The sequence below is a fragment of the Amblyraja radiata genome, chromosome 5 (genome assembly GCF_010909765.2).
Source record: "Amblyraja radiata isolate CabotCenter1 chromosome 5, sAmbRad1.1.pri, whole genome shotgun sequence".
Classification (NCBI taxonomy): Eukaryota; Metazoa; Chordata; class Chondrichthyes; order Rajiformes; family Rajidae; genus Amblyraja; species Amblyraja radiata.
In genome coordinates, this window is record NC_045960.1 from 16,009,373 (window position 1) to 16,026,321 (window position 16,949).

Genomic DNA, 16,949 nt, shown 5'->3' on the forward strand with positions numbered 1-16,949 from the left:
CTGGCTGACATTGGGATAGTCTGACAGTTGCCACTGCCGAGCTGTGCATGTTCCACCTGAGTTATTGGAAGGCCACTGACCCCTGAGTTACCTTAACAAAAGATGTAGGAGTGGTGCCCTATTGAGGGGAGCAAGTGTGTTGATGTGAACACTCTCTTCAAAAGATTTGTTGCAGATGTCAGATCTGTACTCTTGGGAGTCTGCAACAATTGGTGCTGTCCATACAATCCCCTGTGTATGATCACAGGTCTCCTTTCTGCCCAATACCTCAATAATCAGAGAGAGGGTCACAACAGCATAGCCCTCACTGTATTTTCCCAAGTCCTCTCTACCTTGCTAGTGACCAGTGACCACCTAGTCACGGTTACACTGGTCATCACCTAGTCACAGTTCCATCCGTCACCACCACCACCCAGTCACGGTTACACTATAACTTACAAGTAAAAACAGACTAAAAACAACAAAAGAAGAAAGGGACGAGACAGTCTGTCGGCATGGCTGCCATGTACGCCACCACCCGATGGTAAACTTTTAACTAAATACCACCCCTTCGTGGTGCAAACCTTGCCTTTCATGAAATCACTTCACTTCTAATCGTATTGTCCTGCAATCCTACTAAACATTGATGCTTTCTCCCCACTTTGAATCCCTTCCCATCAGAGAGCATCTCATATACTGTGCAGTTGTGCATTGGATACAGTAGTCCAACGACTCTCAATGGACGTTCTATTCAGCGTTGTATTGAACGTTGGACCTCGGTGATCTTCGTAGCTCTTTATCCCTTTAAGCCTTCTATAAAGCCAATTGCCCCATCATGCAGCCGTGCCTCCCCAATGGTGTACTGTCCTGTGTCTAAACTTCCATGCGTCTGCTTCCTGCCATTTATGTACTGATTCCCTGCAGTGAAGGGCAGGAAAGATTCCTTTTTTCACTGTTCACTTTGTTCCTCATATAATGGAATCCCCACTATCTTGCTCTTCAATGTCGGTGATGTATACTCTGTACTTTATCAAACATTTCCCAGAGTATCTTGCCTTTGATCACAGTGCCCAGCAGGATGCCATCTTCGATCTGGTCTCGATGGAGTTTAACGTGGCTCTATGGCATACCAAGCATGCCTCCAGGCTGGCGGGGAAGGAGGAGTAAGTACCCGCATCATTCATTGCCAACACCTTCTGCTATGCTGCTTCCGAATGGAAGGAAAGATGACTAACGTGGATGTGTGTTCACTCTTAGCGTCTCCGTGGATGAAGCAAAAGATGTGCACAGGAGCTTAAAGACTGCAGCTGGAATCTTCAAGCATATCAAGGTCAGCCATCTCTGCCCCAGCCGCCTTCCTGCCCTCTCCCTGAGACCCAGCAGCTTCGCTGTAAGGTTTGGTGTGGAGGATCCTGTTGGCCCTTTGTCTCAGGATGCTGCATGGATGAACAATGTTCGAGGAATGAGGGAGGGAGGGTGTGGTCCTGGATGGATGCAGAGATGCCCCGTCGTATCTTCCCAAACATCAGCTGGGCGAGCTTGAGGCTTTGTCCATGCCTATTGCAGCACGCTCCCACACCCTTGACTACTGTGCTGGGCAAGCTTTCACTTGCTTTCTTCACAACATTTCCTTTCCCCAACTAGGAGTCCCAAAGGACAAGATTCCATTGGTATCAACTTTGGCTCGGAGTACAATGTTGGTGAAACATTGCCCAGCCTAGCTGGAAACCAGGCGGAACGATGAATGTGTTCTCCAGACACACGGGTTTAATTGATTCATGAACTTCTTTCCTTCATTTACGTCTGCCTTGGCGTCCCTGGTTATCACAACGTGTGTTGATAGCACAACAAACTGCAGATTCGTGTTTACAAAAAGAGACACAAAGTGCTGGAGTAACTCAGCAGGTCAGGCAGCATCTTTGGAAGACAAAAATAAGGGCTATTTTTGGTCAGGGCCTTTCTTCAGATGATTGTAGTATGGGGGGAGAAAGCTGGAAGAGAGGTGGGGGTGGGAAAAGCCTGGCAAGTGATAGGTGGAAACAGGAAGGGGGTTGAGTGGCAGATGGTTGGACAATGGACAGAGATGAAAAGACGCAGTGAGATAAGGATAGAAATGTGAAACGTGGCCAGAGGAAAGAATAGAGGTGCAATTGGAAAGTAAGAAATGGGTGCACATAAAGATGGGGCACAGGGGAGAGAGAGAGAGAGAGAGAGAGAGAGAGAGAGAGAAAGAGGGATCGGGGGGGGGGGGGGGGGTGGTACTAGCTTAGTTATCTGGAGAATTAACTGGAGAATTCAGTGTTCATTCATTGGGTTGTTATCTACCCATGTGCTGCTGTTCCTTCTATTTGCCTCACTCTGGAGGAGGCCGAGGACAGAGAGGTCAGTGTGGGAATGGGAGCTAGAGTACATTGTTGAGTTTTGCATGAATGTTCATCCTGCATTTGCATCCTAGATCTAGACTGAGAGTTAAATGGGCTTACAGTGCCATCATTCCACTTTAATCCTCCGGGTGATCCCCGCATTACTGGAGGGTTGTGTTCCTAGTCAATGGCACCAGCCATGATTTTCCCTAAAGCAACGTTTTGAGGCCCAAGGAACTGCATGTACTGGCTTAAGAAAAAAAGACACAAAGTGCTGGAGTAACTCAGGCAGCCATTTATTTTTGTACCGCTTAGGACAATGAAGTAAGCAGACTTGTGACGGCGCCTGAGAAAGGCAAGGACCTGGAATCTCGGGTGCTGGACACCTACATCATTCAGAGCCAGGCCGAGGCTCAGGAAGGTATGAATGGGCGGCACAATGTCCACAGCAGGAACTCTTTCCCTCTGAAACCACCGCAGTATAAACCTGCTCTTAACCAGAGAGCCATTCACCGGTCACACAGTGGGTCTTCAGTTGACATGTGGTGTTGATTTTGTACATATCTGAAACATAAATGTGGCAGTGAAACACAAAGGTCATTAAATGCCCACTGGTGCATTAGATGCCTGAGACAGTGCTTCCACAGATCAAAACATTTTGTCCTTAAAAAGAATCCCAAATTTCCTGGAATTTGATGGTATTTCCTGAAATTTTCGAAGCTTTCCCCAACTGCGCATGTGCGACTGCTGTCCCAACTGCACGGATACTTGCCCCACTGCGCACGCACGGGGAGACGGCGTCATATTGCATCCTTACCGCGTCACAGGCGCCATTTTCATTTGTGACACGGCTGATGGGCCTCCCCCAACTGTGCAGATGCGGATGGTCATAAATATGCTTTTTCCCCCCAAAATCATCCCGCGGGCCGGATGCAGAAATTTCCCGAAATTATTTAATTTCCCTAAAATTACCCGAAGACAACCAGAATTTCCCGGATTTCGGGTAATTTCCATCAAAGTGGAAACACAGACCTGAGAGGAGGTAAAGGTCTGACCTTTGTATGACCCTGACACGGTGGCGCAGTGGTTGAGTTGCTACCTGACAGCGCCAGAGACCTAGGTTTGATCCTGTGACCGCATGGGCTTCCTCCGGGACCTGCGCTTTCCTCCCACACTCCAAAGACGTACAGGTTTGTAGGTTAATTGGTTTGGTTAAATCCTCCCCAGTGTGTAGGATAGTGCTGGTGTACCGGGAACATTAGTTAGCGTTGACTCGATGGGCCAAAGGATCTATTTCCGCGCTGTACTAAGCTAAAGCTAATTCTTCCCGATGGTTACGGTGGTGCAGTGGTTCGTGGGGTCCCGCTGCGTCTGCCCGCCCGCCTGTTGCGGTTTGTGGTCCCCGTCAACCTCTACCCGCCCTTTGCAGTTGGCTACTCCCGTCCCATCCAGCTCTGGCGGCTGGAGATGAGTGAGTTTCCAGTGCTGACTGTCACACGGGCAGTGTGGTTCTGCCTGAATGACGCAGAATGTTGCCGTGACAAGTTGTACCCTCGTTAGACTGAAGCCATTGTCCGGCCCCCTTGGTTATTCATCAATTCCAGGTCCTGCTGTGGAGGAGGCGGAGAAGTTGTCTAAACCCGTCACCTGTTACTGATCTACAACGGAAGTGTAAAATGTTTGTTTCCCAATGAAGTGACCATCCATTTGTGTTTGATTCAAGTGACCATCGCGAGAGCCATTGAACTAAAACACAATCCGGGTCTCATCGCAGCTCTGGCTTATGAAACAGCCAACTTCTACCAGAAGGCTGGTGAGTTTTTTGTTGCTGATTCTCTCCTGCCCTTTCCGTGGAGACCTGAGAAGCTTGTTGATCATTGAAAGCAGCAGTGTTTAATGTGCAGGGGGATTCTTCTCTGGGCCTGGCTTTCAACCCTGTCTCTGGCCTTCCTTCCTGTCCACGTTAGTTCCTGCAATGAACACTGGGCCCTTTGTTTGGTTTAGTTTATTATCATGTGTAACGAGGTACAATGAAAAGCTTTTTTGTTGCGTGCTACCCAGACAACAGAAAAACTATACATGATTACAATCAAACCGTCCACAGATACAGGATGAAGGGAATAACATTTAGTGCAAGATAAAGTCGATTAAAGTTGTCCGAGGATCTCCAATGAGGTAGTTGGTAGGTTGGGACCGCTCTCTAGTTGGTGATAGGATCCTTCAATTACTTTCAATTGACAACAGTTGGGTAAAAACTGTCCCTGAATCTGGAGATATGTGTTTTTACACTTTTGGACCTCTTGCCTGATGGGAGAAGAGGGTGAGACTGGTCTTTGATTATGCTGGTGGCCTTGCGGAGGCAGCGTGAAGTGTAGACGGAGTCAATGGAAAGATGGCTGGTTTGTGTGCTGGTCTGGGCTGCGTCACAGTTCTCTACAATTTCTTGCGGTCTTAGATGGAGCTGTTCACTTTGAATATCTGATCTGGGCGGAGCTAACATCCTAGTTGTGGGTATACTAGGAAAGCGACTCAATTAATTAACATGGGAATCTGGCTGGATCCATAATCACTTCCCTCTGCTGGATCCACAGAGCTGGTTGGAACAGGCAATGGGATCCTCTGAGGGAACGGGAAGCAGAGGTTGGGTCAGAGGGAGGTGACCTTTCATTGCTTCATCTTGCCCCCAGCAACGTAAAATTTACACGATAAACTAGGATTAAAATCCCGAGCAAAGCATAGTGATGGAGTAACGGGTCAGGCAGCATCTGTAGAGGAATGCCCTAAGGTCACACAGCAGGGAAACAGGCCTTTCAGCCCAACACGTTCATGCCAACCAAGGTGCCCATTTACCTTAGTCCCACCTGCCTGCATGATGCTCATATCCCTTTAAACCATTCCTATCCACACACCTGTCCAAGTGTCCTTTAAATGTTGTTATAGTATAGGTGAACTATCACCTCTGGCAGCTCATTCCATAATCACACTGCCCTCTGTGAAAATGTTGCCCTTCGTGTTCCTGTAAAATATTTTCCTTCTCGCCTTAAATGTCTGGCCTCTGGTTCCTAATTTCCCTACACTGGGTAAAAGACTCTGTGTGTTCACCCTATCTACCCCCCTCATGATCCTATACACCTCTATAAGATCACCCCTCATCCTCCTGCCCTCCAAGGAATAAAGTCCGAGCCTGCCCAACTTCTCCCTCTAGCTCAAGCCCTCAAGTCGTGGCAACATCCTCGTAATTCTGCTCTGAGCACTTTCCAGCCTAACAAGGACCTTTGTACAACAGGGTGACCAAAGGGAACACAGTACTCCAAATGTGGCCTCACCAGTGGAATGGACAACTAATGTTGTTCATATTGGTGTCGGGACCAAATATAGTCTGCCCACTGCTGCCCCACATGCTGCCTGACCTGCTGAGTTCCTCCAACACTTTGCTCACGATTCAGCACCTGCAGTCTCGTGTCTATTAAAATGCTCTGCCTGTTTGCATGCTTGCATTGTCTGTGATTGGTAACTGAGAACAAATTACTCTGGCCAGTTTGTACTGCGCTGTGGTAACGGCCGCTGGATCAATGGACTCCAGTCCTGTGTAGACGGCGGCACTTTCAGCGATTTGGAGCAAGTTCTTTGTTCCAACCCACTGCACATCATGAGTCGGGGTCCCTGCTGGGACATCCCTTTCTATCTCGGTGGTGCAGTGGTCTCCTCTAGCGAATGCAGTCCACCCGTCATCAGCTCGTTCCACACAGGGACTTGAAGCGAGCCGTGTCCTGGTCTCACTGGGTGCATTCCCACAACCCCAGAGCAGAGCTGGGTCCTGCTGCTGTTCCTTCTCAAGCACTGTGCACTGCTGTGCTGTAAAACAGCTCCACACCCTGTCACAATTAGAGGTGTTTTAATTCTTGCAAGAAGCATCACATGATTGGAAACGGGGAGGTCAGGGGAGGGAATTTGAGAGTTCAGGAGCTTGTGGAAGACATGACCACTGGTGGTGAAGTGGTTTTTATAGTGCAGGGTTCTCGAGAGGACAGAAGCCAAGGTACCCTGAGCTCTGGAAGGCTGTAGACCCGGGCAAATGACCAAAGTCGGGAGGGAGAGGCTTGAGCTATAATGTGTGAGTTAACAGCAGGGTATAGGATGTTTCCATGGGGCAGGGTTTGGGAGATGGCCAGGAATGTAGTGGGAGGTGGAGAGGGCAGAGCGTGTTGAGGATGGAGGTCGCAGCTCTCACCTGAACACTTTCTGTTGCAGATCACACCCTCACCACCTTGGATCCGAGCTACTCTGCTAAATGGAGGAAGTACCTGCAGCTCAAAAACAGCTTCTACCTGGCTTACGTGAGTGTTAAACTGGCAAATGGAGCAGTGACTCATGTGGTGGGAACTAGGAGGGAGGCTGCAGCTTATCTCCTTCCCAGTGGAGGAGGCATGACCAGGAATATGCCAGAGCACTGTCCTTGCCCCTCTCTCCTTGACAGGTCGGGTGAGGGTGCTGATGTTCCTTTTGTTTGACTAACTGGGAGCCAATGACGATGGTTGCAATGTCATGCACTGGCCACTTGGACCAGCAGCAAGGAAGTACTGGGTGGTGGGTCCAAGCAGCGCAGCTGACTGATGTCCCCGGCCTCGCTCCCTGCCCACCCTTCAGGCTGACACACCACGCAACTCTGCCCCCCATCACCGAGGTGCGTGAGGAATCTTTAGGCAGGACACTGCTGCTGTGGACTTTGTTGGACTTTGAGAGTCCTCTACAGCTGCAACTTTCCACATGCACCAAGTCTGCACTGGGCTGCAGCGAGAGGGCGCCCCCCCTCCCCCCCCGCATCCGTCCTGCGTGGCTGGAGACTGTCTTAGTGCTCACTGCCCTCGAGGTGGCTGCAGCCTGGTGAGACTCATCTATATCTCTGTGGACTCTGCTTGTGGAGAAAGGGTCTGGGAAAGGATGCAAGGGTCTGTGTCGAGGTTGGTCCTGAGGAGCTGTGTTAACAGAGGACTGACTCCCTGATCTGATCAGCGGGCTGCTGTCAGGCCACGCCCCCACTCAGCATCGCCTGTCTGCCGGTGAGACTCAACGGTCTAAAACACAGTGCTGGATGATTTCAGAGGGTCGGGCAGAATCCCTAGCGGGAATGGACAGGTGGGTTTCAGGTCGGGACCCTTCTGATCCCACCACAGATGCTGCCTGACCCACTAAGTTACTCCAACACAATCCGTGTGTTACTGCGGATTGCAGCACATGCAACACACTCGAGGCTGGTATAATAACAAACAGGTGCCTGCAGACTGGCTGGGCCGCCAGCACCGCGTCTGTGGGGATTGCTGCCACCGGTCACATTCCAAGTGCTATGGGGCACATGGCAGCTTGCTGCAGCCTACCGCTGAGACTCCACGGGGAAGGACCACAGTCCTATCCTCACAGCCACTGAGGGGCTGGCCCCGTGAAACAGCCTCTTGCATCATCCACGTGTCATTCAAACAGGAACGTGCGGGCAGTGAGTGACGTGTTGTAAACAGAATGTGGCAAAATCAGTGAAAAGACAGGTGCATTCTGATTTGTATTTCCTGTTTATATTTGAAATGTTGAAGTTGTATTGTTCTACATCAGGGGGGTAGAGCGTGGGAGGATGTGAGGATCGAGCTCTCTGTCTGGAGTGGGTGGTGTTGGTTGGGCTGTGATCCCTGCCTCTTAGGCTAGTTCTGGATCTGCAAGCCCTGTGCTCCTGACACCCGTGTCAGGCAATCATAGCCTGGCTCTGTCCGTGCACTGCTCTGCCATGTGTGGGGAAGGCCACTCACTCTGGCCTTTTATAGAAGAACACACTCGAGGCTGGTATAATAACAACATTTAAAAGAGACTTGAACAGGCACATGGATAGGAAAGGTTTAGAGGGATATGGGCGAAAGGTGGGCAACCTTTCAACTCCCAGTCTCCCACCTCACCATCACAGGGCTCGTCAGCGTGATCGAGTTAGTCCGAAGGGCCTGTTTCCATGCTGTGTGACTGACTCCAACGTGCTTGTTCGTTGCAGGCCTATTGCTACCACGGCCAGACCCTGCTGGCCAGCGACAAATGTGGGGAAGCCATCCGATCTCTCCAAGAAGCAGAGAAGTGTGAGTATGTTGGTCTGGCTCGGAGTGGCCCAGACTGTGTGTGGTGAAGGAGACATTGTTCTCTGGCTGTGGGGGTGGCGTGTTGTTGCTTACAGGAGTCATGGGCGTTGAAACGTTAAGCCAAGACCAGAGTTTTTTAACAAGGGAGCTTTTATTCAATTAATCACAGATACAGAGTACTGGAAAGATCAAAACTGCCCAGCAATTTGCAAACATCAATCAAAATCATCAAATTTTAACCATGTCATCCTTATCCACAATGCACTTTCCCCCCGCAGTGACCAGCGTTCACGGAAAGCCTCTAGAGTCCCCATGGACACTGCATGTTCCCCAGGCCAGTGGCGGCTGGTGTCTGGTGCTATGGGAGTCCAAGATGCTTTTGGACTCTGTGGGCCAAAGGGGCTGTTTCCATGCTGTATCTCTAAAGTTCAAATCCAGGCCAGCAGCAAGGCAAGAGACACAAGGAACTGTAGGTGCTGGTTTACAACAAAAAAAAGATACCAAGTTCTGGAGTAACTCAGGCAGCACCTGTGGGTCAGGCAGCACCTGTGGAGAACATGGATAGGCAACGTTTTGGGTCGGGACCCTTTTTCAAGCAGCAAGGCTAAGGTGGTCCAACTACACAAATCGGATTTGCCAACATTAGCCCAATATCCCTCGACTCCTTCCCTATCCATACTCACCTCAGTGCCTTATCAAGGTCGTACCTACCTTCACCACCTCCTCTGAGAGCTCCTTCTAAATGCCCACCAACCCCATTGTGCCGAAAAGCTGCCCTTGAGTTCTCCTTTAAATTTCTTCTCTCCACCTTAAACATATGTTCTCAAGTTTTAGATTCTTCCACATAGGAAAAAGACTATCTATGCCCCTCATAATTTTAAAAAGCTCCAAACTACCCCTCAGTGTCTTACATTTCTGTGAGAATTATCCCAGATTATCCAATCTTTATTTGTATGTAAAGTGCTCCATTCCAGTCAACATCCTGATGAATCTCTTCTAATCTACCACGTCCTTCCTGTAGTGTGTTAGAGCCATACAGCACAGACACAGGCCTTTCCACCCACTTCGTCCAAACCGACCAAGATGCCCCATCTAAGCTAGTCCTGCTTTTCTGTGTTTGCCCGTATCAGTCGAAAACACCATCTACAGTTCCTTCCTACACATTCCTTCTAAACCTTCTCTACCCATGTACCTGTCCAGATGCTTTGTAAATGTTGTTGTTGTACCCAGCATTGTGGCGACCATAACTGCAAATGCGGCCTGAACAATGATTTGGTCAGCTGCAACTTTTGAGCTCAGTGCCTTGCCTATGAAGGTGAGCTTTACCGAATACTCCTCCAGACAGTAGCTTATGGCCAGTGTGAGGGTGGTGGGCTGGAGAGCCTGTTTCTGTGCTATATCACTCCCACTGGAAAGGCACAAAGTAAATGTGAGGAACTAGGTGGTTATAATCCAGAACCGCCTCCCTGCAGTAAGATGGAATCAGTTGGCATTTTCCAATGGGACCTGGATAGACCTTTGTGAATTATATTCCTTCAGAATCACAGGGAATGGAACTGACTGGATTACAAAGGACTAGCATTTGGCTCAGTGGGCTGAATGGTCGCCTCCTGAGACACCCTGATTCTGTGATTGAATGGTAGAGACTTCTCAGTTGCCTGCCCGGCAGAGTTGACAAAGATTGTCTCCTGGTTTAAGTTTCCGTCCTCTCATTTCAATCCGGCAGACTATTCCAAGGCAGAGGCTTTGTGCAAGGAATACCGGCAGACCAAGGGGCCTGGGACCACCGCCAAGCCGTCCGAACACTTGTTCTTCACCAAGCTGGGAGCGTACATCAAGAACACCCTGGAGAAGTGCCAGCGAGAGAATGGGTTCATGTAAGTGTCTGTGGGATTGTGAGCGTTTCAGGCCTGGCCACCGATTCTTGGCTGCCCCTTGCTGGGGTGTGAGACTGCCGAGTGCCTGCCTGGTCACTTTACAGGGCATTTTAAGAATCACCTCGTACTCGTTTCCCACTTCTCCCATTTATCCCCCTTTCCCCCCAGTCCCCTCCCCCCTATATCCCTCCCTCTGGCTTCACGTTTCACTTCACTCCTTATCTGACATCCTTCTGTCTCCATTTGACATCCAGCCTTTGTCACTTTCTGCATCAAGCAATCAACCCCTCCTCAATTACCTGTATCTACCTATCACTTGCCAGGCTTTGCCCCACCTCTACCATTCTTTTCCAGCTTCCCAACTCCGTCAGTCTGAACAGGCGTCTCAACCTGAAAAGTCGTCTGTCCATTCCCTCCACAGATGCTGCCTGGCCCACTGAGTTCCTCCAGCACTTTGTGTTTTTGCTTAAGGGTCACCATGCTGGTGCGGGACTGGACCCTCACAAGGGGGCGGGTGCATCAATTATCATGGTGATATTGTCATTCGGTGCTTGTACAGTGTGAGGTGAAGCTGCTGTGTTTTATTTTCAGCAAAGAGCAGCTGATGCTAAGTCAGTTGCGAATATTTAGTTTAGTTTATTATTGTCACGTGTACCGAGGTACAGTGAAGTTTCTTTTTGTCCCCTTATACCCAGTCAACGACAAGACTAGACATACAATCAAACTGTCTAACGGGATGAAGTGTATATTATTTAGTGCAAGATAACATCCAATTAAAGATAGTTGAAAAGTCTCCAATGAGGTAGATGGGAGGTCAGGACCGCTCTCCAGCTGGTGAGAGGGCGATTCAATTGCCTGATAACAGCTGAGAAGAAACTGTCCCTGAATCTGGCGTTTTCAAACTTCTGTACCTCTTACCTGATGTGAGGGGGGAGAAAAGGGAGTGTCTGCTGTAAGACTCATTCTTGATTATGCTGGTGACCTTGCCGAGGCAATATGAAGTATAGATGGAGTCAATGGAAGGGAGATTGGTTTGCAAAATGGTCTGGGCTACATCCACAATTCTCTGCAATTTGTTGCGTTCTTGGACGGAGCCGTTCCCAAACCCTGCTGTGAAGCATCCCAATAAAATGCTTTCTACTGTGCGTTTGTAGAAGTTAGTGAGGATTGTTGGGGACATGCTGAACTTCCTAAGCTTTCTCAAGAAGTGATGTGCTTTCTTGCTCATGTGGCTGGTGATATTTACTCCGAAGCACTTGAAGCTTTTGACCAGGTCTACTCCCGGGGTATATCTAATAATCTGAAAATCTTGGGAAAGACGTGAAGTCATAGATTTGTATTCTCTCAGCTGGCAGAAGGCACAAATGCTTGAATGCACGTACCACCAGATTCAGGAACAGCTTCTTCCTCTCTGTTATCAGACTACTGAACGGCCCTTCCATAAGCTATGGGTGTAATCTCGATCTCCCAACCTACCTCATTGTGGACCTTGCACTTGTTTGTATCAGGCAGACTGGTGCTTTCTTCAGTTCACCATTTATTGTCACTAAATCTATTGTAACCATACTGACTCCCATCACTGTTTCATGTGCAGCTCTTCTGTCTCTCCCTCTCTGGTCATTCACTTGCCATCAAGCAGAGGGTAAAGACTTCCCTTGTCTCCACATCAATCTTACTCCCCCGGGTCTTTGAATTTCTATCTTGTCCTCAACGTTATGTTATGATAGTTCACCTTTGTTTCTTTTACTCTATCGCACCTTTTTGCATTGGTCAAATTTAAGACAGTGGAATACTTTGTTAACAATGTCCCAGGTCATTGGAAACAAAGGCAGGTCATGTGTCCTGGACAATGGAGAATTCTCTCCTGGTTTGGGTATTTCTTTAGCCGGTACATTGTTATAGTTCATGGTTAGTTTCATCCCTGATCATGTTTCCCAGCGGCAGGGGGAGGCCTTTCAGCCCATCAACTCTCTGCCAGCTGTCAGTGTTCCCACTAATCCCTTCCCCTATCACCTATTCTCTCGTGCCCATCAGCACCAGACTGATTCCCTCGGCCATATGAGGAGCAATTTACAGGGGCTATTCGACCCACTAACCTATGTCTTTGGGACATGGGAGGAAACTGGAAGACCCGGGTAAACCCGGGCAGTCTGAGGGAGAACATACAAACTCCCGACCTGTGGCAGGACGAATGTGGGTCTCAATGGCTTTGAGGCAGCAGCACTACCTGCAGCACCACTCCGCCAACCTGCTGATGCACTGTTCCTGAACACATTCACAACAGTTGTTTGTTCTGTTTCAGCCAACAATATGTCTGCCGTCACTCTCTGGTGAGTGTCATGCAGTCTCGATGCTTCCGTCCATGAGGCACTTTGGTTACACGCTGCCTCTTTCTTTTTCTTTTCCAGCTATTTCCAGAAAGTTCCTCCAGAGGCTCCGGAGCTGGAGCTGAAGGCGAGCTATGGCTTGGTGGAACCGCAAGTCTTTGAGCTGCCGGCACTGGGAGAAGTGTGGACCAAGGATTTATACGCTGCATTTGATATCACCCAAGGCCCCAAGGACGACAAGGTAGGAGAACATCCCGTACATCCAGTAGCCCAGACCCTGGCTCTGCGGCCCTGCCCACTGGGAATGTCACACCTGAGTCAGTATCTACTGCCAATCTGCATGCCCCATTTACACTAGTCCCACCTGTCCATATTTGGTCCATATCCCTCTAAACCTTTCTTATCCATGTACCTGTCCACGTATTTTTAAATATTATTATAATACGTGCCTCAACTACCTCCTCCGGCAGCTCATTCCACGTACCTGTGTAGAAAATGTTGCTCTCCTGGTTCCTGTTAAATCTTTCCCCTCTCACATAAAACCTATGTTCTCTAGTTCTTGATTCCGCTATCCTGGGAAAAAGACTCTGTGCATTCACCCTGTCTGTTCCCTTCATGATTTTATACATTTCTTTAAGATCATTCCTCAGCCAAGGAATGAAGTCCTAGTCTGCCCAACCTCTCAACATAGCTCAAGCTCTCGAGTCCTGACAACATCCTGGTAAATTTTCTTCACACTTGCCATCTTCCATCAACATTCTATCCATGTACCACGTCCCATCTTATGCAGTGTGCTTTCCATACAGTGCCGTTTACCACCTGTTCTCCCCACTGTAGCCAGCTCCATGTCCGCTCTCTGGACCCCTGGTGGATGGGTCACTGACCCTGTGTTATAAGGTCATAAGTGACAAGAGCAGAATTAGGCTATTTTGCCCATCAAGTCTACTCTGCCATTCTACTCTGTGGAATTCAATCATGGCTGATCTGTCTCTCCCTCCTAATCCACTTCTCCCCATAACCCCTGACACCCGTATTATCCCTGCCTTAGAAATATCCAGACTTGGCTTCCGCAGCCAAATAATTCCACAGATTCACCACCCTCTGACTAACAAAATTTCTCCTCATCTTCCTAAAAGAATGTCCTTTAATTCTGAGGCTGTGACCTCTAGTCCTAGACTCTCCCACTAGTGGAAACATCCTCTCCACATCCACTCTATCCAAGCCTTTCACTATTCTGTATGTTTCAATGAAGTCCCCCCTCATTCTTCTAAACTCCAGCGAGTACAGGCCCAGTGCCGTCAAATGCTCATCATAAGTTAACCCACTCATTCCTGGGATCATTCTTGAATGTCATCATTATGTCCCCTCAGGCCAAGGTGAAGGAGGAAGAGGTGACCCCAATGAAAGAGCCCGACCTGAAACCCCAGAAGGACATCGGCTGTTTGATTTCGTAATGAGACAGCTGCGGGCGGGGATGGGTTGGACTGTGCTCTACTGGGCACTGACTGCAGCTTCACCTGCTGACAGGACTTTACTCCAACGACCAAGAACTGGAACATGGCCGGATCCTTGTCCCTTTCATTGAGTGCACTTTGCAATGAAACTTTGTTATACCTGCAAGTAACTAGCAGCTGCTTGCATTCTCTTGCCCTGCTGCTGTGGGAATGGGTGGGGGGTTCTGTGTGTGAAGTCTTTCTGCTCCCTGAGAGATATGCTGGGTGCCAGGAACTGATGCAAACTCCAGTCAATAACCGGCTTTAAACACTCACTGGATGATCCCCAGGGGCTCGACAAACATTCCTCATTATTTCATTCCATTCACTCACCTGAGTTTTGTCCTTGCCCTTGAGGGGGGTGGGTTCCTGTTTGCACCCCATGTTTGCCAGGGCTTTGCCTCCCCATGGGCATGTTTGATTGCCTGCTTTGTCCTGGGATTACTCTGTACAGTGAGGTTGGGCCAGGCCTGACAGAGGAGCTGAGGCCCAGCTGGGAATCCCAGCGTGATGACGGGCAGTGGCGCCAGCTCCCTCGCTGTCGGACGAGGTTCATGTGACGCCCTGTCCGGTGACACTCCATACCTGCCCAAGGCAAGGTGTCCAACCCCTCAACAAAGGCAGCCTTCGTTTCCCAGTTACCCTTAATTCATCCCCACCAGCTCAAACCTGTGACAGCTCCGTTCAAGATGCCTCCGGAGCTCTTTGATGTTGTTAAAGATACAAAATCAGTCAGTGAATCACCAGAGCACAAGGTAGCAGATGGGACAATGGTGCAATCGCTGTCTCACGCTGTTCGATCCCAGCGTCCTGTGCTATCTGTATGGAGTTTGCACGTTCTTCACGTGACCATGTGGATTTGCTCCGGTTTCCCCCCCAATCCCAAAGACGTGCAGGTTTGCAGGTTAGTTGTGCTCTAAATTTATCTTAGTGTGTAGATAAGTGGTAGAATCTGTGAGAGTTGATGAATATCCAACTGCCTTTTTAATGCTATATACACCTATATACACTGCTGTAACCGAGCTTAAAGAGCTTACATCTCCAAATCCTTGGAAAGGGAGTTAATGGACAGGTTTTGCCCGTAACTGCCGCAAGCTCCCTGGCAGCAGCCGGGGAGGCATATTTGCAGTGGCCTTCTCTGGTCTAGCCTGGACCCCCTCTGGGCTGGAGATATTCATCCCTCCCCACTGCCACATGCTGAGCCAGTGTGTGAAGATGTGATGCCTTGAGTCTGCTGAAACTCCACTCCAGGAGTGTAAACACTCTCAGCAGGTCAGGCAACATCTGGGGAGGGAATGGATAGACAACATGTAGGGTCAGGGCTCTTCTTCAGACTGATTATAGTGGAGGGGACGCTAGAAAAGGTGGGGGCAGGCCTGGCAAGTGTTTGATGGACACAGGCGAGGGGGGGGGGGTGATTGGCCGATGGACGGAGTACGTGACAAAGGCTAGAGGTGAAAGGGTATTGAATAAGGAGAGGAGTGAAATGTTAAACCGGAGGGAGGGTTATGGGAGGAGGAACAGAGGACTTGGGGATGGGCGATGAGTGGAAGGGGGAAAGGAAGGGAGCAGTGTGGCTGGGGTAGTGGGAGAAATGTTCGGGAGGGGGTGGGGGAAGAAGGATAATAATCAGCTCAATGAGCGGAAGCCCTGGTTACTCCCATGTCCGCTGTACAGAGTGTGCAGAGTGATCTCTCTCTCTCCCCCTCTCCCCTGACCTGCCGCGGTTGGGGGGGGGGGGGGGGGGGGTGGTGAGAGGGCTGTCAACAGCTCCCCGCAAAACTTGACTGTCTGGGTCCCCAAACACTTTTACACCGACTGCAATCCGCACATCAGTAAACTTTAGATTCAGACGTACTGATTCACAGATCCTCATGAGGGGAATGATCACAGATTGTAATAATTCTCTGCTTCATGTTAACATGCCTGTTTGTTGTGTAACTATGTAATCAGCACTGCTCTAGATGGGAAAGAATGATTTATGTGGCTGAGTAAAATAAATGTCATATTTATACTGGAATTTAAACCGTTGTATAAGTACATAAAGCTGTTTGTTTTATTGAGATGCCACCATAGTGGGAGTTTAATGGCAGGGGGAAATGCTTGGGTCAAAGCCTGCTTGAACCTTTGTTAATTTAATCCCGGGGCTGATGTCCAGAAGGCAACAGCAAATCTGCACATCAAGCTCCTCGCTGACCATCAGCATGGGCACCTCTGGGCTGTGTGCACAGTCCCCTGCCCTATTCTCTCTGAACCCATGACTAGCCAGACAAAACTCCAAAGCCACCTTGAAATTTGCCCACGGTACCTCTGTTGATGGTTGAATAACAGGTAACAACCAATACAGGTCCACCACTGATTTTCGAGCACCCTTAGTTCCAGAGCTATGTCATATTATCCGTTTTGCCGGACCAACAAAGGTCACTGCCTTGGGGAGCCGCGATACCGACCAGCAAAGTTGGCTGTAGAGGTCAGCAAATGGGAATGGATCTGTTGCCTCTGGCCGGGCCAGAGTTCCACAGCCAAATTTGACCGCCAATCGACCGCGGAAGTCTGCTGTGGGGAACGGATCTGCCAGGGCTGAAGATCCAGATCCCCGGCCGATCGGAGCTGAAGTTCCGATGGGGTTGAGATCGGCTGCCTCACCTGACCCAGGTACCACATTTGGGGGTAGAGGGGGAAGAATTTCAACTGTGTTCTCGGATTAAAGGATATGCCAGACATCTGGGAAAATTGGTGGTGGACCTTTACAGGACAGAGATCGATAATCTAGTTGAGTTTTACCAGAACACCAATTTAG

At 49.4% G+C, this 16,949-nt stretch overlaps 1 protein-coding gene across 1 annotated transcript in view; it reads left to right on the forward strand.

The window, feature by feature from the left end:
• Positions 1-16,179, forward strand: part of brox (BRO1 domain and CAAX motif containing) — a 28,942-nt gene extending 12,763 nt beyond the window's left edge. Inside the window, exons 4-12 of the mRNA XM_033020659.1 lie at positions 1,047-1,142; positions 1,237-1,309; positions 2,658-2,763; positions 4,066-4,155; positions 6,594-6,679; positions 8,371-8,452; positions 10,179-10,329; positions 12,738-12,897; positions 14,027-16,179. Coding sequence (XP_032876550.1) covers positions 1,047-1,142; positions 1,237-1,309; positions 2,658-2,763; positions 4,066-4,155; positions 6,594-6,679; positions 8,371-8,452; positions 10,179-10,329; positions 12,738-12,897; positions 14,027-14,110 — 928 coding nt within the window. The 3' untranslated portion in view covers positions 14,111-16,179. The remainder of the gene's footprint in view (positions 1-1,046; positions 1,143-1,236; positions 1,310-2,657; positions 2,764-4,065; positions 4,156-6,593; positions 6,680-8,370; positions 8,453-10,178; positions 10,330-12,737; positions 12,898-14,026) is intronic.
• Positions 16,180-16,949: the final 770 nt, after the last annotated feature.